The sequence below is a fragment of the Cucurbita pepo genome, chromosome 11, assembly GCF_057944985.1.
Source record: "Cucurbita pepo subsp. pepo isolate OVF chromosome 11, ASM5794498v1, whole genome shotgun sequence".
Taxonomy (NCBI): domain Eukaryota; kingdom Viridiplantae; phylum Streptophyta; class Magnoliopsida; order Cucurbitales; family Cucurbitaceae; genus Cucurbita; species Cucurbita pepo.
Window position 1 is genome coordinate 1,330,024 of NC_141808.1, and position 24,127 is coordinate 1,354,150.

General features: G+C 36.5%; 4 protein-coding genes across 7 annotated transcripts; 2 read left to right on the plus strand and 2 right to left on the minus strand.

Moving 5' to 3' along the window:
• Positions 1-789: 789 nt before the first annotated feature.
• LOC111806081 (uncharacterized) lies at positions 790-5,105 on the minus strand. Its single transcript, XM_023691431.2, has 6 exons — positions 4,436-5,105; positions 4,035-4,234; positions 3,016-3,159; positions 2,665-2,745; positions 1,342-1,466; positions 790-1,035 (listed from the first exon to the last, which is right to left on the minus strand). The coding sequence occupies exons 1-6, from the start codon at positions 4,656-4,658 to the stop codon at positions 987-989; spliced, it is 822 nt and encodes a 273-aa protein (XP_023547199.1). The 5' UTR covers positions 4,659-5,105; the 3' UTR covers positions 790-986.
• Positions 5,106-5,965: 860 nt separating this feature from the next.
• Positions 5,966-14,515, minus strand: LOC111806078 (Transducin/WD40 repeat-like superfamily protein). The gene is given in 16 exon segments (XM_087128609.1): positions 5,966-6,610; positions 7,326-8,030; positions 8,124-8,170; positions 8,499-8,564; positions 8,644-8,736; positions 9,354-9,407; positions 9,480-9,653; positions 9,743-9,824; positions 10,179-10,603; positions 10,605-10,623; positions 11,947-12,041; positions 12,127-12,213; positions 13,316-13,400; positions 13,519-13,621; positions 13,860-13,944; positions 14,025-14,515. Coding segments are annotated over 16 exon segments (2,586 nt in total). The 5' UTR covers positions 14,145-14,515; the 3' UTR covers positions 5,966-6,264.
• A 611-nt stretch (positions 14,516-15,126) lies between these two features.
• LOC111805383 (uncharacterized) lies at positions 15,127-18,914 on the plus strand. Of its 3 annotated transcripts, XR_002816664.2 has the most exons (6): positions 15,128-15,411; positions 15,517-15,628; positions 15,717-15,790; positions 15,864-16,454; positions 17,919-18,529; positions 18,608-18,914. XR_002816664.2 is itself a non-coding variant. In XM_023690457.2 (5 exons), exons 1-5 carry the CDS (start codon positions 15,208-15,210, stop codon positions 18,027-18,029), a joined length of 1,086 nt encoding a protein of 361 aa, XP_023546225.2. In that variant the 5' UTR covers positions 15,127-15,207; the 3' UTR covers positions 18,030-18,914. The 3 variants fall into 3 exon arrangements, 2 of the variants coding, with proteins under 2 accessions (XP_023546225.2, XP_023546224.2); XM_023690457.2 differs by having other exon boundaries at positions 15,127-15,411; positions 15,870-16,454; positions 17,919-18,914; XM_023690456.2 differs by having other exon boundaries at positions 17,919-18,914.
• A 2,655-nt stretch (positions 18,915-21,569) lies between these two features.
• LOC111805386 (uncharacterized) lies at positions 21,570-23,256 on the plus strand. 2 transcript variants are annotated; one of them, XM_023690459.2, is made up of 4 exons: positions 21,570-21,989; positions 22,154-22,213; positions 22,302-22,376; positions 22,456-23,256. In XM_023690459.2, the coding sequence occupies exons 1-4, from the start codon at positions 21,627-21,629 to the stop codon at positions 22,861-22,863; spliced, it is 906 nt and encodes a 301-aa protein (XP_023546227.2). In that variant the 5' UTR covers positions 21,570-21,626; the 3' UTR covers positions 22,864-23,256. The 2 variants fall into 2 exon arrangements, with proteins under 2 accessions (XP_023546227.2, XP_023546228.2); XM_023690460.2 differs by having other exon boundaries at positions 22,154-22,207.
• The last annotated feature ends 871 nt before the right edge of the window (positions 23,257-24,127 follow it).

Genomic DNA, 24,127 nt, shown 5'->3' on the forward strand with positions numbered 1-24,127 from the left:
ATTGTTTTTACGCAATATTTTTTGTAACTTTCTTTTCAAGGTATTTATATTGGTTTGATTTTAAGTCGGAATGTGTGTTCTTTTAATTTAGAGTGAGTTTGGAATGAGTTTTAGCTCCCGGACAAGAACGAGAAATAGACGATGCACTGTAACACAATATCTACCAGTCAAAAGTGTGAATAAATCTGAAAATATTATTACAGACAATACAAAGTTAAAATGAAAAATAGAATTGAAAATATAGTTAAAATGAAAAATATAAACTAACTAAATCTTGAGAATAAAATAAAATATACTAATATAAATGAAAAAATAAATTGCGGAAAATATTAATATTAAGTCAAAATTTGAAAAATATTAATATTAAGTCAAAATTTGAAAAATTAGAAGTGGTAAAAAAAGAGAAAATTATAAAATAAAATAAAAAAATCTTGACTTTTCTTATATAATTTTTTTAATCAAATTAAATCCATTAATCAAATGCTCTCATTAAAGGAAAAAATAATTTAACTTTCAAGAAAATTCAAGAGAAATTATAATATATAATATTAACTATAATTATATTTTTCTAAAAACGTAGCAATAACTTTGATTTAAATCCTCATTTTTTTAATTCAATAATAGTAACATATTATTATTATGGAACCATTTTAGTAAATGAATTATTTTCAATTTCTACTATAAACCTCATTTAATAATACTTTTATAGTTGTTTTAAAATAAAAAAAACACTGTACGTCGTCGTATTGAATGGTTGGAATGATGGTGAATGATCCTACCTCAAGCAAGTGAAATGTCAATAGCATCCTTTATTATTTTTGTCACAAAATCTAGGATGCACAAGCACCAGTTTAGGGAGCATTTTTTTTTCCAGTTCAGTCACAGCGTTCACTATAAGATTAAAAACATGTACAGAAATCACCACCGAACGAACGCCGTTCACACTACGGCGACGACGGGCAGCCACCTCTGGCACCATTTAAATCTTAGACTACTCCAGCAGGGAGGCGTACGACGAGCTGACCACCAAGAACACTGCAACAACACAACAGCATTGAAAGAGCTCAAGAACTCGAACATAGCAAGAGGAAAAAACGAAGCTCAAAGATGAAATCACTATTTAGAATTGATGGATATCGATTCAAACATCTGCATATGTACTCATAATAACCACGGGATACGAATTCGATCAATGAATATGATAAAACTACAACTTTTTAGATTGCCCAGAATTTAGATTCTGAAAACTGACACCAAAACAGGGGAAAATATTGATAGAACTTTAGGAACCAATCCAATAACAATGGAGAATGAAGTCCTGAAAGGGCATAGGGCACCAACCTTTTGACATAGTAATAACAAAAATCTGCAAGAACAAAAGTTTGGACAATTTCTGCAAGGAGAACCATAGGTGGCCAAAATCCAGTTCCCAACGATACGAGCAGCCCCCCACGAGTTGCTACCATCTATGTATTAGGAAAAAAAAGGTGGAAAAAACGTTAACTATCGCTCGAGTCCACATATATTCAAATATAAGTTGATGAAAAATCATGCAATAAAGTCGACGAATCTCGTGATTTGAAAGATATAATGATGAAGAATCAAATCGATAGGCTTTGGTTAAAATATGGTTTTGGTACATGAACTTTAACAATGTTGATTTCAGTTCCCTTGAATTTACATCACTTCATATTTTGGCCCTTTCGACTTGAAAAACTCAATTTTAGTACTCGAGTTTTCATTGAGAACAAATTTAGTCCCTATCAAAACTCAATTTTAGTACTCGAGTTTTCATCGAAGAACAAATTTAGTCCCTATCAAAACTCAATTTTAGTACTCGAGTTTTCATCGAAGAACAAATTTAGTCCCTATCATTATGGTGGCAATCAGTTAAGGTAAGACATATACATACATTACAGATAACGTGTAATATTATGTAACAGCCCAAACTCACCGCTAGTAGATATTGTTCTCTTTGAGCTTTCCATTTCGAGCTTCCCCTCAAGGTTTTAAAACACGACTACTAGGGAGAGGTTTCCACACTCTTATAAAGAATGTTTCGCTCCCCTCTCCAACTGATGTGGGATCTCACAATCCACCCCGTTGGGGTCGCCCGTTATCTAGCTCTAATACCATTTGTAATAGCCCAAGCCCACCGCTAGCAGATATTGTCCTTTTTGGAATTTTCCTTTTGAGCTTCCTTTCAAGGTTTTAAAACACGTCCACTGGAGAGAGGTTTCCACACTCTTATAAGGAATGCTTCGTTCCCCTCTCTAACCGATGTGAGATCTCACAATCCACCCTCTTGGAGGCTGCTGTCGTCGTTGGTACACCGCCCGATATCTGGCTCTGATACTATTTATAACAGCCCAAGCCCACTGCTACCAGATATTGTCCTCTTTGGGCTTCCCTTTCGGGATTCCCTTCAAGATTTTAGAACGTGTCCACTAGGGAGAGGTTTCCACACCCTTATAAGGAATGCTTCATTCCCCTCTCCACTCTCCAAACCGACGTGGGATCTCACATGTATTAAAAAAATTTAGGATTATATATATATATATATATATAGCATGGGCTAAATCTGAAGTTTAAAGTTGTTGAAGGGGTTGAATGAAATTTTGAAAATCAAATGCAACATATGAAGTTTGAGATTCATGGAGAAACCTGAAGAACCCAATGTGCACAGCTCAAGAACCTGGCAACTCCCAACGCAAATACATAGTTTCCAGTGAATGGCTCAACGATCTGGACAAGAAGCAAGAAATGAAAGGATTACAAAATTTAAAAGAGCTGCAACTGATATGAACTTTGGATCTACCTCCAAGTTTATGTAATCTTTTACCTACTTAGACCTGTAACTAAGCTTAGGAATTGACGTATTCGGGTTTAGACCTGTCGTGCCTCCATTTTGAGTAAGGAACAGGTGAATATGTAAAATCCATGGTCACCTTTTAATGATAAACCAACCTTTCATTGAGAGAAAAACGAAAGAACGGAAACAAAGGGGAGGCGAACCTTGATGTTCTGCATGACTCGCAACTGAGGTAGAACAGAAACAGCTTCAAGGTAAACACAAAACGCCCAGAAAATTCTTTGTAAGAAAGAAACTCTTGCAGGTGTTGGATGAATCATAATGGAGAGTAAAATACATGGTACCACCTGCATCCATCAATAATAATACAATGAATAGAGTCATGAAGAGCTATAGGTTGGACATAACCATTGAAGAGTATGGTGAAAATGGATTTCGCAAGGATTATATTGATGTAACAGCCAAGCCCAAGCCCAAGCCCACCGCTAGCAGATATTGTCCGTATAGCCTGTTACGTATCGTCGTCAGCCTCACGGTTGTAAAACGCATTTTCTAGGGAGTGGTTTCCACACCCTTACAAGAAATGCTTTGTTCCCCTCTCCAACCGATGTGGGATCTCACAATTCACCCCCCTTGAGGGCCCAGCGTCATCGCTGGCACACTGCCTAGTGTCTGGCTCTGATACCATTTGTAACAGTCCAAGCCCACCGCTAGGAGATACTATTCCCTTTGGCCCGTTACATATCGCCATCAACCTCACGGTTTTAAAACGTGTCTGCTAGGGAAAGGTTTCCACACCCTTAAAAAGAATGTTTTGTTCTCCTATCCAACCGATATGGGATCTCACAATAAACACATCAAACAAATTTTTGAAGCATTCAAGTATTCTCCAAGCCAATTCAAAGTCTTCGTTTCTCTATACCCAGGGCACCTACACCCACCCCAAGACCCAGACCCGGTAGACGTTAAAGGTTTCGAGTATTAATCTCACTAGAAGGTTCAAACATGGGACCTCTAAGTCAGTATGACCGAGAGACCTCGAGCCCTTTCCAAGAGGGTCGCCCCTTGGGGGATGATTAAGCCACCAGCATTACAAAATACAAAATCTAAGAACAATGAAACTACATATTAGCAAATATCTGTGGAAGGGCAATTCAAAGGTGCGAACACACAACAAATTTTTCCAGAACTTGATGAAGAACCCAAGATCAAGAAGACTCACCAAGTATAGAACTTTGAAATTATCCTTTTCTCCCATGTAGCTAGCTTTGAGCTTAAAACGAATCATGTAAATAACCCAAAGCGTTGCTATTAAGGTAGCCAAGTCAAGAAATGTGTGCACATCATATTCAATCACAAAGCTGCAATACAGCCTAGCAGCTAGAAAACAAGCCGTTAATTCCTGTGACTTGAGCGAAAGACCTACATAAACAAAAAAAACAAAGGATATAGAACTCAATCCAGATCAAAAGGGCAAAATCCAACCATCAAAATCAGAAACAACAACCAATTCCATCATAAACTACTTAAGATCAAACTCGAAAGACACTCAATTAAGCAGCACTGATCAAATCAAAAGCAAAACAAATGGAATTATAGATCAAAAAGCTATCGAAATCACACCTGCACAACTCCTCTCCTTCATGAGCTTATAAATAAGAACAGCAATTCCGATGGCATGAACAGCCTCAGCGGCCACAAAGAGTTTGTTGTGATCGTGAACCATCACATAGAGAAGAACAAGAGAGATAATCGTCGATAAAACTCCCAAAAACGCTTTCATCTTCGGGGGTTGCCGCCGAACCCATAGCGTAATGGCATGAATCGGCCTTCTTGGTACCTTCATTTCTTCTCGCTTCTCTCTTCTCTCTTCAAACCCTAAAATCGCAGCTCAGAGAGTTGGTGAAGACTGAAGAGAGTGGATAAATTAGGTATTATTTAGTCGCCTGTTTGGCCCCTCTTTCAAGTTAAGGGTCTTGGAATAAATGGGAACTCGTTGACAACGCGTCGCAATTGTAATGGGGCGTTACTTTCGCCATTAATGAGAGCATTAGCGAGCTCCATTGCCACCGAACTGAATCCACTGAGCATTAAATTAATCGTATTATTGTAATGATCGCGTTGCGGCGGAACCATAAGCGTGGTGGAATTGTTAAGCTCTTCTCAAAGATTTGCGATATTTACTGGCTACAGAGTCACAGACACGACGAACTCGCACTGTGGAAAACTAGGGTTGGTGGCTAACCACAATTCCTTCATGCATTGACGTGTGGGAGAAGCGAAAAGCTCCAGCCGCCAAATGCTGGAGAGGGAACGGTGAAGAACAACGGCAATTTAATGTAGTATTCGATTATAATTACAGGGCTATAAATTTTTTATTTATAATTTGATTTCGAAACTATTTCTATTTCTATTTTTAATTTTATGTATAATAAACTAATAAATTTTTTAAGATAATTTGAATTTTATGTTTAATAAAATTTTAAAATTTGTGAAAATTTTGAGATTAAGTAATCACAATTGAATGTTTTATTGATTAAATTTGTATTTATTTTCTTTAACATTAAAATTGGAAATTTCCCTTTTTTTTTTTTATTTTTAAAATAAATGTAAAAAAAAGACCAAGAAAAGTCTTTTCTTATTATTATTATTATTTTTTTAAGAAAATAAAGATCCAATTAAAATCTAAAATTTAAGTATTCAAATTAAATTTTTTAATAACTAATGGCTTTTTTTTTTTTTTTTTTTTTTTTTCAGGTTTGAAAAAGATTCAATTAATTAATATTTATTTTCAATAATAATCTACCTTCAATTAATTATATTATGTAACGGTCCAAGTCCACCTCTAAATATTGTCATGTTTAGACTCTCTCTTTAAGCTTTTCGTTTCGGATTTCTCCTCAAAATTTTTAAAACACGTCAAGCTTTCTCTTTCAGATTTCTCTTCAAAGTTTTTAAAACACATCGAGCTTTCCCTTTCGGGTTTCTTCTCAAAGTTTTTAAAACACATCTGCCACGGAGAGGTTTCCACCCTTATAAGAATACTTCGTTCTCCTCCTGACATAGGATCTCACATTTAGTTCAACCATCTACCCTTAATTAAAGTTGTTAAAGAAAAAAATAATTGTAAAAAATGACGAGATATACACGATCTCTCACGAAAATATCAACTTACATCACCATTAACCTAATAAGTGTGAGTCGATCAGTAGAGTTATACTTACATTTAATCATTTCAACAGTACTGTATATACACTAAATATCTGCTTAAAAGTTTCAGCCTAAATAATTTGTCAATAATTTGACTATTCCAAGCTTATGGCTATACTACCATCACAACAACAATCTAAATCATTTGGTTAACTTATGCTGCTTGCCCTTGTATGATTCTTAGCTATTATCACCAACTATATACAACAAGCTTCAAGGCACTGACAAAACGGCATGCTTACTTAAACCAGGCATGCTGACAGTAAGAAGTCGGGCTGTCGACGTTGCAGCAGTATACCGCAAAAGGGGCATAACGGTTTCGAGGGTATGTCCGAATCAGGGAGTGTTAAAGAACTAAAGTCAGGAGTCTCAGACATCTGGAAAAGTATATCAGGAGCTAATCTGAAGGCACTTCTACTACAACACATGCAGAACCATAAGGGAGCAGTAACAGGGCAGACCTGCATTGATACCGAACACCTTACTAGTTTGTGACTCTGACCGACGCCCTGGCAAAACCCGAGTTCTGGAGACTCGAATGGAACCGATGCTGAACAGTAGGTGCACTGCTCCGTCCCTGAATGTTCACTGGATCAATGCAGAATAGAGTTCAGTTATAAAGTATATTGCTAGCAAATAGATGATCGACATTCACAGGTTTTGTTAAGAAGAAAGCTTAGTTCTAGATGGAATGAGGAACGCGAAATTTCGAGCAGCGTAGTCACGAGAAAATGGCAGTGATAGAAAAATGGGCAAATTAAATGCGTAAATGGAGATATATATCAAGGAAGCATGTAACAGCCTACCGCTATCAGATATTGTCCTCTTTGGGCTTTTTCTTTCGAGTTTTCCCTCAAAGGTTTTAAAACGTGTCTGCTAGGGAGAGGTTTCCACACCTTTATAAAGAATGTTTCGTTCCCCTCTCCAACCGACGTAGGATCTCACGATCCACCCCTCTTGGAGACCCAGCGTCATCGCTGGCACACCGCCCGGTGACTGACCCTGATACCATTTGTAACAGCCCAAGCCCACTGCTAGCAGATATTGTCCTCTTTGGGCTTTTTCTTTTGGGCTTCCCCTCAAGGTTTTAAAACGCATCTGTTAGGAAGAGGTTTCCATACCCTTATAAGGAATGGTTTGATCCCCTCTCCAACTGATATGGGATTCATGCTTACAACATATTATTTCATCTCGATCTATGGAATTCAAAGCAGCCTTACAGATCAGGACAACTCAACTAGATCTACCAAAAGGAAACTATGAAACTAATCAGGAAACTAGAACCCAAAAAAAAAAATGATACCTCGAATGGTCTTTTCCCTCTTTCGATGCAATGACTTTGAGCGATTCCTGTAAATGTTCTTGATTATATCTAATCCACTGCTGCATTTCCACTAATCCAATGGGATACCAGAACCCGGGTCGATATTCAGTACTCGACAGGGCACAAAGCTTTGCACAAGAAGAAAAACACAGACCGATTAGCCTCTGACGGAGTTCTCTTTCACTGCTTAAAAGCAACTCCTTCCACAAAATATGTTTATCATTTTCAGCATCGCTGAGTCTCTCCAAATCCTGCAGGTCATTGTTCACTTGATCCTGTACTAGCTCTGACAGAACTACACGTCTACAAATAACGTTAAGGAGGTGAAGTTGGCGAGTAGAAAATGTCGACACATTTCTCGAGACGTGTGACAAAATCTTTGTAGCAGAGAGCTCCTCGTTCCATTCGAGATATAACGTTGAAAGCCACTTAAGTAGAATGTGGTCAACGAATTCCGGTATGGACTGCCTGAAAGCCAGCAAAGCAGCTACAACATCCCAAAGAACCATAGGCTTGTTCAAATTTTTAAACTGATTTAAAGACCACAACATACTGGATTCCCATTGAACCAATTCCTTCTTAGAGATGTCTGTAATTGTTTCAGTATAAAAGTAAGAAGAACCGTCTGGCACGACTTGTATTTCTTCTCCAATCCAGAAGAATTGAATAGCAGCTTTCTGAGACCTGAAAAGATTAATCATACATATCATAGATGAAGATCAAGCAATACATATCAGATGCTCCAACCATTTACAAAACCTAAAACAAACCCTCTACCTTGCTTGGTACATTCGATCAAGTGATTCGAGATCAAAGTTGCGAACCTGTAAAAACAAATACTTGTATTTTGTAATATATTCATGATGTATATACAGTCATTGCAAAATATATCGAAAGAACTATGCTATTCGTGGAGTTAGTTCGTAGGAACATAGGAGGGGGGGCGTTTTTTCTTTTGGTTGGGGGTGGGGGGCTGTTAGAGCCCGTGGGTCAAACCCCACCAGGCAACCCCATAGCTGCCTGGTACCACGTCAAAAGGAGGACGATCTTTTTATTTACACGGCCGTACTCAGCTCAAGGATCGTAATGGTGCAAGAAACTTGTAGAGAAACTCAGAATAGAAACTGATAAACTTAATGTCGTATCACATACCACGGCAGCCACAAGATTTCCCGGGGACACTGCAAGGCCAAAGCACGACCGAAATGAATCTGGAAGCTGCAAATACATATCCCCTTCATAACACAGAACAGAAAATGTGTTTCTCAAAACGTAGACACATAAGGCAATCTCTTACATCAATGGAGTTTCCAAGATCAGGGATACGTGATGAAATGGGTACTTCACGGAGAGAACTCTCATCTGAACTCCAACCTCGGAGAATATTATCCTGTGATGAACAAAATATTTATCCCATTTTGTTATAGATGAGTAGAAAATTTACCGCAAAAGTGAAAAATAGGTTCACGATGTTCGAAACTGTGGCCAAACATTGACTAACAAGTTCATAATTATGAAACATACTCAGAATTTACTATTCTAGCTTTTTTCTTTCTATATCATTCCTTACTTCTTCACGTTTAATTGTTGTTTAATATATGAACATGCGAATATAATATATATCCTTTAGTAAATACTTTCCTTATTGGATTTGATGTACATAATCTTTCACAAATATACGACGGTATATCAATTTCATTAGAAGTCAAGTCAGTAAATAAAACTATAATAGCCCAAGCCCACCGATAGCAGATATTGACCTATTTAGGTTTTCCCTTTCGGGCTTTTCCTCAAGGTTTTTCTAACGCTTCTGCTAGAGAGAGGTTGCCACACCCTTAAAAAGAATGTTTCGTTCCCCTCTCCAACCGACATGGGATCACACAATTCACCCCCTTCGGGGCCCAGCGTCCTTGCTGGCACTCGTTCCAATTGATATGGGATCTCACAAAAACGCCCTTAAACTAGCCTCCATTTGCCAGACAACATCCATACTATGAATTTCAATACCTCACTGCAGGTGAACAAATAACGTCCATCAAATGCCCAAGCTGCACCGGTAACCTGGAAAAAACTCAGATGTGTTAAGTTGTGCACTAGTTATCAAGAATTTTCATCAATTGACAAAAGACTTACGACGTGATCATGTGCTTCATATGACCTAACGCTATCAAATTCACTGCTAGATAGGTTAAATATCCTTATTTCAAGTGATCCAGATCCTCTGCCAATGGCCAAAGACAGTTTATGCACGGATGAATTGGGCAAATTGAGTGAAAGTAGAGTTGGCACTCCTCCACCACTGATGACCTGCAAAGAAATAACCAAGTTTAATGAATGAAGTAAAATAAAATATTTAAAAAACGAAAAAAGAAGTGGTTGAATGAATTGACAAATACCTCTTTCATTAGAGAAAATGAAGCAAAATTAGTGTCTGAAGATGCTAATAACTCTTCACAGGAACATTGCCAGATCTTCACACTATAATAATACAAGAATCAGAAATAAATATATAACAATAATAATATTTAAAAAATAAAAAAAAGAGGTTGATATCTTATCATACTAGCTAGTCTACAACTGCACAGAAGATCCATAACAAATATTGTAATCACAATCAGAATCGACAGTAAAAATATTTTAAATTTTTAAGAAAATTTTATTAATATATTGTGAAAGAAAGTTACTAATGAAAGAAAGTTACTAATGAAAGAAAAGCTTCTATGATGCGAGTTCACGCACAAAAATACTCTATAAAAGGGACACGAGTCCACACACAAATATGCTCTAGAAAGGGTGCAAGTCGGAAAATTTTAACATTATGCAGACACTCACCTCCCATCTGTGCTCCCAGTTGCCAATAAAACCTTTGGATTGGATGAATCAGAATCAAACATCATCCAACTGATACAGTTGACCCATGAATTATGTGCCTGAAGAAGCCCAACAAGCATAGCTCTTGTTGGGACCGTGCACTCAGCAAGGGAGTAGCATTCTGGTACGTTAACTTTCCAAAATGAAACTTTACCAGATTTCCCTCCTACTGCAAGAACACTGACGGATGAATTCCAGTGCGAATGAACCTTATGAGACGGCTTCATTACTGGAGACCAGGCAACGACAACAGACAACAACATTGCACTGCGAGAAGCATATTGTTGGGCATTAATTAATGAAGGCACGGAGCTATCTTCAGTTCTTCTCGGACGCTTCTCTTTCGATTTCTCCAATGATTGATTTAAACTGCTTCCGTTGCTGGCCAGAATTGAACATCAAATTCCTAAAAGGATTATTGATAACGAAAAGAACAGGATTTCAAACTGAATTAAACAAAACCAAAATCTGGTTACAAAATAAAAACATCAGGTATGAATTATGATAACAACCCACAATCTATATAGGTTATTACAAAAATGCACAACTTATAACATTTGTACAAGTCAACCACTTTATCCAAATCCTTTTGCATTCCAGTTTCCACTTGTACAAGTCAACCACTTTATCCAAATCCTTTTGCATTCCAGTTTCCACTTGTACAAGTCAACCACTTTATCCAAATCCTTTTGGATTCCAGTTTCCACTAAAGATTCTAGAATTCCTTACAATCCAAATTTTATTTTATCCCAAAAGTACTTTGTCATTTTATTTCCACGGCCTGGCCTGTTCAGTACCTAGCCGGGCTTTTTTTGTTCCAATGAAATATTACATAGGTGTGAGATCCCACATCGGTTGGAGAGGGGAACGAAGCATTTCTTATAAGACTGTGGAAACTTCTCCCTAGCAGACGCATTTTAAAAACCTTGAGGGGAACCCGAAAGAAAAAGCCCAAAGAGGACAATATCTGCTAGCGGTGGGCTTAGGCTATTACAAATGGTATCAGAGCCAGACACCGGGTGGTGTGCCAACGAGAACATTGGGCCCCCAAGGGGGGTGGATTGTGAGATCCCACATCGGTCGGAGAGGCGAATGAAGCATTACTTATAAGGGTGTGGAAACCTCTCCCTAGCATACGAGTTTTAAAAACCTTGAGAGGAGGCCCGAAAGGAAAAACCCAAAGAGGACAATATCTACTAGTGGTGGGCTTGGACTCTTACAATAGAGATGATCTCACTTTCCTCCTTATTGTGTACTTTCCTCCTTATTGTGAGAACACAATGGTTGGGATCTCGAAAAGGATATCTCGAAAAGGATAAAGGAAAGGATAAAGGTTCGCACACAATGGTTGGGATCTCGAAAAGGATAAAGGTTCGCAAGGACAAAGTCTATAAGTGAACTATAACCATAAAGGTTCGCACACAATGGTTGGGATCTCGAAAAGGATAAAGGTTCGCAAGGACAAAGTCTATAAGTGAACTATAACCATGAGGAACCACAGAATAACTATGGGGAACCCAGGGAGCCTATGGACGAAATTGAAAATTTACTGTCTCAGGTAGCCTATGGACGAAATTGAAAATTTACTGTCTCAAGAACTTCCTCGTATAACATAAAGTCAACCAACTCATGTGCTACATTTGATATGATGTTATGGTTTCTTATATAACAATAATAATATATTGTGCTGATACTATTGATATGCATAACAATATAATAAGCAAATTACTTTAAATTGGGCGCAACTTTCCTTCTTCGCTTACGGTCCTCCCTTGTGAAATGGTCTTGGACATCAACAGCACTGCCACCTTCCTTCACTGGATTCTAATTTTAACAACGCAGACAAATTGTCAATAGGCTTTAAAGTTGTTAATGCAAACCAGGTGAATAAATGAATTAAGGAACTTACATCAGAACACTTTGATGAAGGAACATCTAGCTCCCCAAATTTAAGACTTTCAAAATAATCATAAAGCTTATTTGATATGTCCATAATCTATAGAAATCATAAGAGAGAAAGTTATTAAATAAATAAATAACATCAAAATGTCAATAGTGCAATTATATTTCAAAAATATTTATAGACCAATTAGAAAATGTCAAAAAGGACCCGAACCTATTGGACAAAAATTAAAATATCAAAAACTCGTTGCATGCTTTGAAAGTTTATAGACCAATTAGATATTAGGAATCACGAACCTCCACAATGGCATGATATTGTCCACTTTAAGCATATGCTCTCATGGTTTTGCTTTTGGTTTCCCTAAAAGGCCTCATACCAATGGAGATAGTATTCCTTACTTTTAAACCCATGATCTTCCCCTTAATTAGCTAATGTAGGACTCATTTCCCAACAATCCTCCCCTCGAATAAAGTACACCATAGAGCCTCCTCTGAGGTCTATGGAGCCCTCGAACAGCCTCCCCTTAATCGAGACTCGACTCCTTCTAAGAAGCCCTTGAACAAAGTACACCATAGAGCCTCCCCTGAGGCCTATGGAGTCCTCGAACAGCCTCCCCTTAATCAAGGCTTGACTCCTTCTAAGGAGTCCTCAAATAGCCTCCCCCTAATCAAGGTTTGACTCTTTCGAAGGAGCCCTCGAACAAAATACACCCTTTGTTCAATTTGAGTCACTTTTGACTATACCTTCGAGGCTCATACTTAAGGGCATGTCTCTAGTACCATGTTAGGAATCACGACCCTCTACAATGGTATGATATTGTCCACTTTGAGCATAAGCTCTCATGGTTTTGCTTTTGATTTTCCCAAAAGGTCTCATACCAATGGAGATAGTATTCTTTACTTATAAACTCATGAAGATCCTCTCAATTAGCCAATGCGGGACTCCTTTCCCAACAATCCTCAACATTAGACATTTCTTGTAATCTAGGGACCTATTAGACACAACCCTTAAAAGTTCAAAAACTAAGCTTGTAGTTTGACGTTATTTTTATTTTAGAATTTCTTTTTATCGTATAAAAGAAAGAAAAACGAGCTATGATTTAGATCAACCTCTCTCAATATCTAATAAAAAAAATATTGAATATCATTCTATCTCCATTGAAACCAACAAAGAGTCTTCTCATTAGAGGAAATACCTCAATCCATTCAGCAGTAAAGTCACAGAACGGTGGACGGTAAAGCTTCACACATCCTTCTGACGTGCAAACAGCCAACAAGCACCTGTCACAGTGTACCACCAATCAAAATTTAAGAAGCTTTTTCCATATTTTTCTCACATAAACAATCAAACCAACTCATAAGCAAAATATAAATAAGATTAAGAACCAAAAGACTGTACCCTGCATTAGGAGCCATTCCAAGAGGAGACCACGCTATGGACTGAGCACGAGGTCGGTCATCCCGAGATAAGCAAGTTGGCAACAAGCAGCCAGCAAATAAATCTGCATTTACCAACATGAAATTTATACAAGAACAAAGTTGCAATAACAGCCAGAAAATTTATATTGAATGCATGCTTTTTCCTATTTTTTGAAAAAGGAAAGAATATGTCATTACAATAAAGCTAATGAACATAGAGAAATTAAACATCTCAACCTTAAAAATCAATGAATTTAACAAAAAATCTCTTGAATTGGTTCATATCAAAAGAAATGTGAAACTGCTAAATCCATAGGGTACCTTTTCTCTCTATCACCCCTATTGGAAGTGGATCACTTGCAGGGATCGTAATAGTGCCTCGTGCTCCAAATGGCGATGCCGGATTCTGATATGAACAAAGGAACCAAATGTAAAAAACGGTATGATTTATACGAAGAGAAGTAAATCTAAAACTAGTTGACTAACCAGTATAGTGACAAGGGGGCCTGAGGCAACGGCGATTAAATTCTCATCAGACCAAGCGATAGCATTTGGGTAGTTTGGGGCAGCGACCAACGTGACGGCCTGGAAATATGATTCCACCATTGCTCGCTCTTCCAGAGTTCTGAGACGAGTTGACTATGACAATAGAAGTTCAGCACAATGTCGAATGGGTAAAAGGAGCTTGTTCAGAAATAAGAACCGCAGATTGACGGTTCGGTCTGCTCCGTTTGAAGGTTTGCGATTACGTGCCGGTGACGACCGGCGGAGGCCGAAGAGGCTGGCGAAAACAAAGCCGGAGGAGGCTGCGGAGTCGGCGCACTATGCCTATCGGCTGAACTGAGAAGGGTGGGACCGCACTGCAGTGTCGCCGGAGGGGAGGAAGACGCAAGCTGGTGCGGCGGTGCTAGGGATTGACAGGTCTTCAACGCTCGTGAGTGACGGCGGCTGTAATTAATAAAATAAAAATAAAATAAAGAAAATTGTAAAATTCACCGTTACGTATTAACTATGTGCTTCTTAACAAAAATTACCTTTTTATTCCCGGAATAATTACGAATACGTCCCTATTCCTAATTGCTAACGTGATTACATTTTTTTTTTTAATTTTTAGTATGCCATTTTAAAATTAAATAAAATGCCACGTGGCATTAAAAATACTTTTAAAAAATGGGAGCTATTAATTTTATTTTTAAAAATTTATGTACTAAGATAAAATTATTTTTTAGGTCTTAAATTTAGATTTCCTCCTAGTTTTAAAAAATAATCAAATTTGGCCATTTAATCCGCCAATTTAAAAAATAAATAATAAATAAATAAATAACTTCTGTGGGCCAATGGGCCGAAAATTTCAAATTTTAAGATATAATTTTAAAATTTTAAAATTTAAGGGTTAAAATAAAAAAATTTAAAAGTTTGAGATATAATTCAGGGGTATTTTTGACAATTTAACAAAAATTGAATTCTGTGGGCCAATGGGCCGAAAATTTATGCCTTTCAACATAAATTTCTCGTGGTTTTTCATGGGAGGCCCAATAGCTCTGGATTGGGCCTACGCTCCGACCAGTATAAGAGAAGAATCGGACGAATTTGAAAAACTACAACGGTCGAATTTGAGTATTTGTTCTCTCATTTCAGGATCGTACTTCCTTCTTGAATTCAATCGACAATGGGCAAGATTAAACGATCGAAATCATCTTCACAACGCCAAAATTGGGAGAAGATCTTCAGCGCTTTGATTCATATGCTACAGACTCAACAGAAACAGCTCGAAACCCTCATTGAAGAGCGAAAACTTCTTGAAGATCGCATCAGAATGCAACACGATCGGTGGAGCTCAGATACTCGTCTTTACGAAGATTTAGTCTGCCAGGTATCGATTCCTTCTCTGATTCGCTCTCTTTTTGGTCTGAATTAAAAAGAACGTCGTGAAATTTCTGGTTTGTTGTTTTTGAGGAATTTGGGCATTTCTGCGTAGTTGCAAGCGGATTTGGTTTTACGAGACAAGCAACGCTCACTTGAGGCATCAAAGTTAGATTTAAACATGAGTTTGAAGCAGAGAGAGAGTTTCCTTTGTCGAGTTATTTCAGGTTTGTAGGTTTCGACATAGTTGCAGTTCTTCGTCTAACGATGATCGAGATATGTAATTACTCGATTGATGTTGTTCATATGTTTCAGATCAGACGAACAACGAACTGCAAGATTTCAAAGAATTATTCATCCTGCTCTCGACTAAAATCTCCGATCCATCTGTATGTTCTTCAACATCTTTTAAATTCTTTAGCGCTCTCTTTTTTCAACATTATAGTTATAATTTTCAAATAGTTTCAGGATGTTTCTTCAAGAAACTCACTGCAAACTGGAAAATCTAACGAAAAAACACGAAATTCTAAAGCCTTGAAGATCGAGGTACAGAGATTACAAAAGGCATATGAAAAGCTTGCATCAGAGAGGAATTCCGAGGTAACTGCACTTCTAGCAGAGAAGACCTTTGTATGGAACCAGTACAGCATTATGGAGAATGACTACGAAAGTAAATTAAGGCATAATCTCACAGAAGTTGAACTAGCTTGTACGAAGATCGAAAATCTTCTTGCTAATATGGAACAGCTTCAATCTTTGAATATTGAAAAAGATTGCACAATCGCAGCCTTGGAAAGTCAGTTGGAAAAGACGGAGGTCGATTCCAGAAAATTAAATGATGAAATTTCTAGAATTTCACGTGAATTGGAAGTCTTAAGAAAGCATAATGGCGTATCAGTTACGCCTGTGTTAAACCGATGCACATCTGGATCTGGCTATAGAACCTGCAGCTTAGGGGTGAAGAAAAAAGGGAAGGGTAGTGGCAGTAACATCAATGTGAGGAAAAAAGCTTCTCCTGTGCAAGCATCTCGTGGCAATGGAGATTCTAGTAAGGTAGTTATCCTGCAAGAATTCATATTCCATTTGCTCGTCTTGTTGCTTTACCTGTTATTCATGGCATATATTCTCTTTATCTAACTAAGTTTGAAGTTCTATGTGCATGTTATTAGTTCATCAATTATAGCGACACATTTCCAGTGTCATTTTCTAGGAATTAAATGCTCATACAGCTCAGAATGTCTGAAGTACAATCGTAGTCCTAAAAATGAAATCTAGAACATAATTAAACTAAATTTCACAACGAGTACACAGGGATGTTAGAAAAAAATTGATAGAAAATGGAAGAACTGAGAGATTTTAGCCTAAAATATGCCTTCTTTACCTGCTGCCTCTGTTTCACAGCTAGTATCAAATTTGAGTTATCAGGTTCATTTTTCAAACTACGACCTTCTACAATAGTATAATATTGTCCATTTTGAGCATAAACTCTCTTCGATTAGTTTTTGGTTTCTCTAAAAGGCCTCTATGTTCACCTAACCTAACTCCCGTAATGTCTTATGGTTGATCTAGTCATGTCTCCTCTCATAGTGAAATCCCATCACTGACTCTCTTGAGCATATAGACCTCTCTTCTGAGCATATAAACCTCTTAGGTTCTTGTACTGGATCTTAGGAATATCATTATAAGCTCGTGTGGTGGCTAGTTTTCCTTTTAAGTTCTTGGGATGCTCTTCCCACATGTAGTGGTGGCTAGTTTTCCTTTTAAGTTCTTGGGATGCTCTTCCCACATGTAAGCGTAATGTCCTATGTCTAGATATTCCCTTATCACATAGGTATTACTATAAATAGAGATAGTATTTCTTACTTAAACGCATAATCTTCCCCTTAGTTAGCCAATGTGAGACTCCTCTCCCAACAATCCTCTCCTTAAACAAAGTACACCATAGAGCTTCCCTTGAGCCCTACGGAACCCTCGAATAGTCTCCTTTTAATCAAGACTCGACTCCTTCTTTGGAGCTCTCGAACAAAGTACACCCTTTGTTCGACACATGAGTCACTTTTTACTACACCTTTGAGTCTCACAACTTTTATGTTCGACACTTGAGGATTCTATTGACATGACTAAGTTAAAGGCACAACACTCATACCATGTTTGGAACCCGACCCTCCACAATGCCTCATACCAATGGAGATAGTATTTCTTATTTATAAATTTATGATCTTTCCCTTAGAGACTACTCTCCCAACAATCCTCAACAATTTTATGGAGCTGTCTCGAGGTTGTTGCTGGAGGTTAAGTGATTACCTAATGAGTACCACCGTTGCTATCACACGAAGCTATTTTTTTCCTTTTAATTGTGGGCAGTTTAGAATGGAAACTCCTAACCTGACGTAACAATGGAAGAATATATCAAGAATGGACAATCATTTTGGGCTGTTTTTTCTTCCTTCAATGTATCTATGACATGAAATAAGCTTATAAGTCATAACATGTTTTCTTCTTTTTCTTGGTTATCAGGAAGACGGGAGTTTTAAACGAAGAAGAGGCCTTATACGTGAATCAGAGACCCCCAGATTGTTTACATCGTCATTCAAACCTCCCAAATTGAGGAGCACTATGTGTGTGTAAGTTGGTACTCTCATTTGTGAAATTAACCATGCAAGTGTAAGTTGTTTCCTTGCAGATATCTCTGATTATCTGTCTGTATTTCCATGCTTCATTGTTTATCTCTGCCTATAAACAAGAATTGTCAATAACTTCTAACCTCTGCCTAACATAAACTCCTTTTCTTTTATGGATCTGTTATTTCTTCTCTGAAATTGCATCGTTTTTTTCTTTTCATTTTTGGCTTGGAGGAACATACTGTAGGAGCCTTACATTGTTCATAATCCAAAGCCAAAGCATGCTGGCCTAATAATAATATGGTCTCCATATTGCTGGAAACCATTTAGAGTGAAAGTATGGCTGATAAGATATCAAGACCAACAACACAACCAGCAAAACCGCCACGCCCAAAGGCGACGCAGTGTCGTCGGTGACGTAAACCGGCTCGAGCTTTGTTCTCGGAGTGATGATTACAAGACGACCATATCTAACAATGGAGTTTCCAACAAAGACAAATACTAGAGGTAAGAGCAAGAAGAAGAGCTTAAAGTTGATCCTTGTTGTCTTCACCTGTGACCTGTGGCTTGAAGATGATGACACAGATAGCAGAATGACCAAGATTCCAAGTATGGCAAGCAGAGGCCTTGGTGGTGGAGTTATGGCGGCCATGGCCTGCTCTGCCCATCCTTGTTTCCATGCTGGCCCTCTTCTCTCTCTTATCAACCAACCCATTTCTCTCTATATCTTTTACTCTGTTTGAGTTGGGAATTCATAAGAATGATAGTCATATATATATATATATATATAGAGAGAGAGAGAGAGAGAGAGAGAGAGAGAGAGGGAGAGAGAGAGAGATGAAGGCTGAAAATTTGCTTTGGCATAAATTCTTGGGGCCAGCTTATTTGTCCAGTCGACCTTTCTTTATGTGATTCGAGCTCACCGAATTGGCATCAGTCAGTCCCAACTTGTAGTTCAATCATTTAACCTCTCATTTCAGGCCTTTCTTCTTGGCTTCCGTGAGAATATGTGCTTTTGAGTCGTGTGAGAAGAATCGAACGTCACGTTGGCAACAACGCATTTAGCTGATGATGCAAAGTTGTGGTGGAGGTTCTAAGTACATAGATATTCAAGATGGTCGATGTACTGTGAACATTTGGGATAGTTTGAAACAATAATTATCTTTCACTAACGACTATTATTCAAACCATATATACTTGAATCACCAACAATAATTATAAAGAATTGAATTTGATGTGTAATAATAAAAAAAAGTAAAATATATTAACAACTTACCTAAAATAAATAATCACGTGTTATCAAAATCAACTTCCTCGATATAACCAAAGTCAGAAATAATTTATATTAACAGAATCTGTAGACAACATCATAAAATTGAATATTGAACACATTTTTTAGAAATGTCGAGTAAGGAGAGAGAATCTGTAGACGCCAAGAATTGGGCTGTCGATATAAGCCCACTTGATGAATTTGGGCCGAGTTAGGCCCGTCATCTATCAATTAGGCCCAATTTTACTTTCTATTAAGAAATATTGGGCCAATTTTTGATAGGCTGGAAAGAGCACCGTGGTGGGCTGATCAGTCATTCTGGGCCAGCCCGTTTAAGTTACATTAAATGGATGCCTAAAATTATTAATTATTTGTATAATTTTTTTTTTTCATTTAATTGATCTGTTTATTGATTCCCTCTATTAATGGGTGGATTAGTTGAGATCTCCTCCTAAATCTCAGTTAATCATAATATTATAAATTTGTTTAAATTCTATGTTTTTTTTGTTCCACTCATTGAGTGAATTGTATGTTTTTTGTTCCATTTGAACGAGTGGATTTTATGTTTTTTTTTTATGTTCTTTTTGTTTCACTTGAGCAACCCAAATTTAAATTCCACACCAATTGTTTTGTTTTTTTGTTTTTTTTGGTAGAAGCAAACTTTGCTAACGAAGAACTTTGCTTAAGGTTCACTGAAGTCACAAATACGACGAAGAATGTGTATGACGAAGAATGTGAATAAGGCTTGAAATTTCTTGCATCAAGATCATGAGACATTTTTCACTAATCGTTTTTTTTTTTGTTGACAAAGGCAAATTTTGACTAAGGTCAGCAACAAAAATAAGCTAATATGAATGCGGCATGTGTTACCTTACAAAGTCGAGGACAATACATGGTTGAATATGTACGACTTTACTTTTCATTAATTATATATTATGCATACGTGGTTGAATATGTACGACTTTACTTTTCATTTTTCATTAATTATATATTATGCAAAAGGTACGTTGAGATTGAAAGCTTGTCCTCGTAAATTGTGATTTATTATGATCGTTAGTATCATTAAACTGTTAAGTTTATCAATATTATTATTATTATTTACAAAATTGTGTAATTTGTGTGATAAAATATATTATTATTATTTACAAAATTATGTAATTTGTGTGATAAAATATATCTTGTATTTCATTCCCGTTTTTCGGAGGTTGATTTGAGGTTTAGTATATATATATATATATATATATATATATATCTTTCAAATTAACATTGAAAATAAAATAATCAACATCATTCCCATTAATTTGATTGGTTTAATTTGATGAATATTTATCTATAGTTTAAATTAACATTGAAATAAAATAATCAAAATCATTTCTTAATTTAATGTGTTTAATTTATTAAATATTTATCTGGTTTAATTTGATGAAGATTTATCTATATTTTAAATTAACATTGAAATAAAATAATCAAAATCATTCCTTAATTTAATGTGTTTAATTTATTAAATATTTATCTATTTTGTGGTTGAATGTTTATTTATCTTTCAAATTGAAATAAATAATCGATAAGACAAATCTAAATATTACCAAGTTAATTTCATATTAATAATCACTTTATTTACATTTAAAAAAAATTGAAATAACTAATTTTATCTTATCTTAAAATTTTAAAATATGTTAACAATATTTAACTTAATTAACTCTCTTTTTTCCTCAAAATTTCCATGAAACCTACCCATGTTAGCTTTTAGCCCATTTTTGCAATTAAAAAAATATTTTAAATCTATCAAAATGCCACATCTAATATATCAATACAATAAAAAAATAAAAAATATTAATATTTGCCATATCTTCAATTTTAAAATATTATATTAAATTTTTGGAATCATACTTCAATTATTCATTTTATAATAAAAATTAAAAGTTTTAAGATAAAATTGAGATTTTAAAATTAAAATATTAGATTTAAATTTTAATTATTCATTTTATAATAAAAATAAAAATAAAAATATTAGATTTAAATTTAAAAATAAAATATTAGATTTAAATTTAAAAATAAAAGATAAGATAAAACAAACATCAGTTATAAATATGATAGAGAAGGGCGGGATTAGAAGGCTTAAACCCTAGAGGAGGGTTCTGATTCCCCATCCAGAGGACACGTGTCACAAACCCACGCCCTTCTCCTAAATCTTTTCCTTTCACAGAGAGAGAAAGCCAGTCCCCAACCAACGCTCACTCCCCAGTCGAATTCCTCTCCTTCTTCCTTTCGTCTATAAAAATCCTCTCCGCCCTCCCATGAAATCTGGCTTGCCCTAAACCTCGGAGACCTGCCATGGCGTCCACCAATCCTGTTCATCAATGCGCCGCTCTCGATCTCGACGCCCTCACCCCTGACGAACTCCTCGGCTGTCAAATCCTCAGCGAATTTCCTCTTCTCGTTCAGCAATTCGAGTTTTCTCTTGGTTTACCTCCTGCCTGGCCTGTTCGTGCCAAGAGATCCGCCGTAGTTTCGCCGCCGGATTCCGTCCCCATCGTCCCCCCGCCGCGGCCACCGCCACCGCCACCGCCGTCCGGTAAGGACAAGGAGTCCAGCCCGACTACTCCTTTCTCGCTCAACTCCTTGCCGTTATCGCGGTGTGAATCTGATGAGATTACCAAAGCTAATCTCCCTAATAAGAAACCCTGTCTCGATAAGGTCATTAACGCATTCTTCTATAATTTTCCCCCAATTTTTTGCTCAATCGGATTTCTTGGATTTTTTTTTTGAACCTAATTTTAGCGATTTTTGTTCGTTGTTTGTGTTCTCTGATTCTGATTTTTTGCTCATTGTTGCGATGTTTTTTTGGATCTTGAAATCAGAAATCTCAGTATTTGGAAACTGTTCATCAATTGACGCAGCAGAATCAAGCTTTGGTTGGTGTGAGTTTTGTATTGTGTTCTTGTTCTTCGTCTCTGTTAAAATTTGTTTTTCTCTTAATCATTCTGTTTAAATTGATAATCGAAACAGAAAGTTAAGCTTATAAAGCGGCATTATAATGAACTGAAAACCACCAATTCGGAGTGGGAGGCGAAGAGGCAAAAGGTACTGATCGTTTCTCTCTACGTGGAGCTCTACACGCCACAAGTTCTTAATTCAATTTCACATGTTCTTTCTTGTTCAGATGATTCAGGATTCTAAGAAGGAATCGACAAATCCAGAAATAGGGGCCTCAAGTTCGGCCATCAAAGCCGTCAAGTTCACTGTTAAACCCCGAATTCCGGAGGAGAAACATCATTTTCAACAATGTCAACCGCCCATCACGAATCAGACGGCGGTTCCCGCGGCGGTTTCCACGGCGGAACAGAGCAACAGTCAGAACGTCCGAGTTCCAAATGGGGCAATTCCTATATATGATTATTCATTCGGCCCAACAGGGATTCCTGATTTGAACCTCTCTTTTGATGAAATTAGTCAGAGGAATTACACCAGATGCATGGCCGCTCAAGCAAGACAGAACAGGATTAAGATCTGGAAGTCCAAGAACAATAACAACAACAACAACAGTGGCGCCGCCAGATTGTTGGCGTAACCCCCTGTTTGTGACCACACCACTGTTCATCAGAATTCCACGGTCATTATTTTTTTGATCTTCGGATTCAGCTCCTCAAATTTGATGTGGGCGCCTGTTTTGATCGTGGAATTAGGGTACATTTTTTAATTGTAAAGTTAGATAGAATCCTAAGAGCTGCCCTGCCCTGCCCCCAAGTCTCTCTCTTATTATTATTATTATTATTTTTTTTTTTTTTTATTAACGTAATTATCATAGAGATTTTTTTGCTTGATTTTTTTAATTGTTATTTTGTTAGAAATAGAATTTCCTAAATCAGCAAAAATAAATACTATTATTCTTGAATTTTAAGGTTGTAACTAATTATGGTAATTTTAGCTATTTAATGGGTGCTACGAACACCTGATCAGTCAATCAACAATTAAAATAAATCGCCTAAATAAATACTTAATGTGAATAGTATTTATTATCTATTATTATTGGGCTTTTATTTTATTTATTTATTTATTTTTTAAATTACCATATCTGTAAAAATGAGTCGATGACAATAAATCCTTGAACTTCCATATTAGCAAGATTTTCTGAAAATTCATTCAATTTATTTGTTTATTCCATTATTGAAGATTTTCTGCCACTATTTTAATAAGAGCGTCCATTAATTACAAAACAAACATATTTTATTATTTATGTATGTGAAATTATAAAAAAAAAAAAAAAAAAAAAAAAAAAAAAACTAAAATATCGTTTTAAAAAATTTATAAAAAAATTAAAATATTTCCCTTTTCATCATCGTTGTTGGGCCGACTCGACCCTACGAAATGAAGGCCCATACTAGGTTAAAACTCAAGCCCAATGGATTTAGAGCACCGTTTGGGTCTGAACCAGGATGTGACCCAACCTTAAAATGTCCGTTAGCCCAATGGAATTAGGATGAAGGATCTGAGCTATAATATGGTAATTTTCCAATAAATATAGAAAATGTCCTTCCGGAAATTTAGGCGGCAGTAAATGGTATACTTCCCAAAACCTTTTTAGCACAACAAATTATTTAAAAATTAATATAATATATTAACGAAATAATGGTGAATTAAATCAGTTAATGATTTACTCGTTTGCGGACATTACAGGCCACTCACTGACAAGTCGCAAGCCTTCCAAAATTTGAAAATTTAATATATAACTTATTTATTGTATAATATCTAATAAAATTAAATTTAACAAATAATAATATAAAATACACGAACAAGTAAGCTGTTAGTCAAGTACTACTATTATTCCGTACATT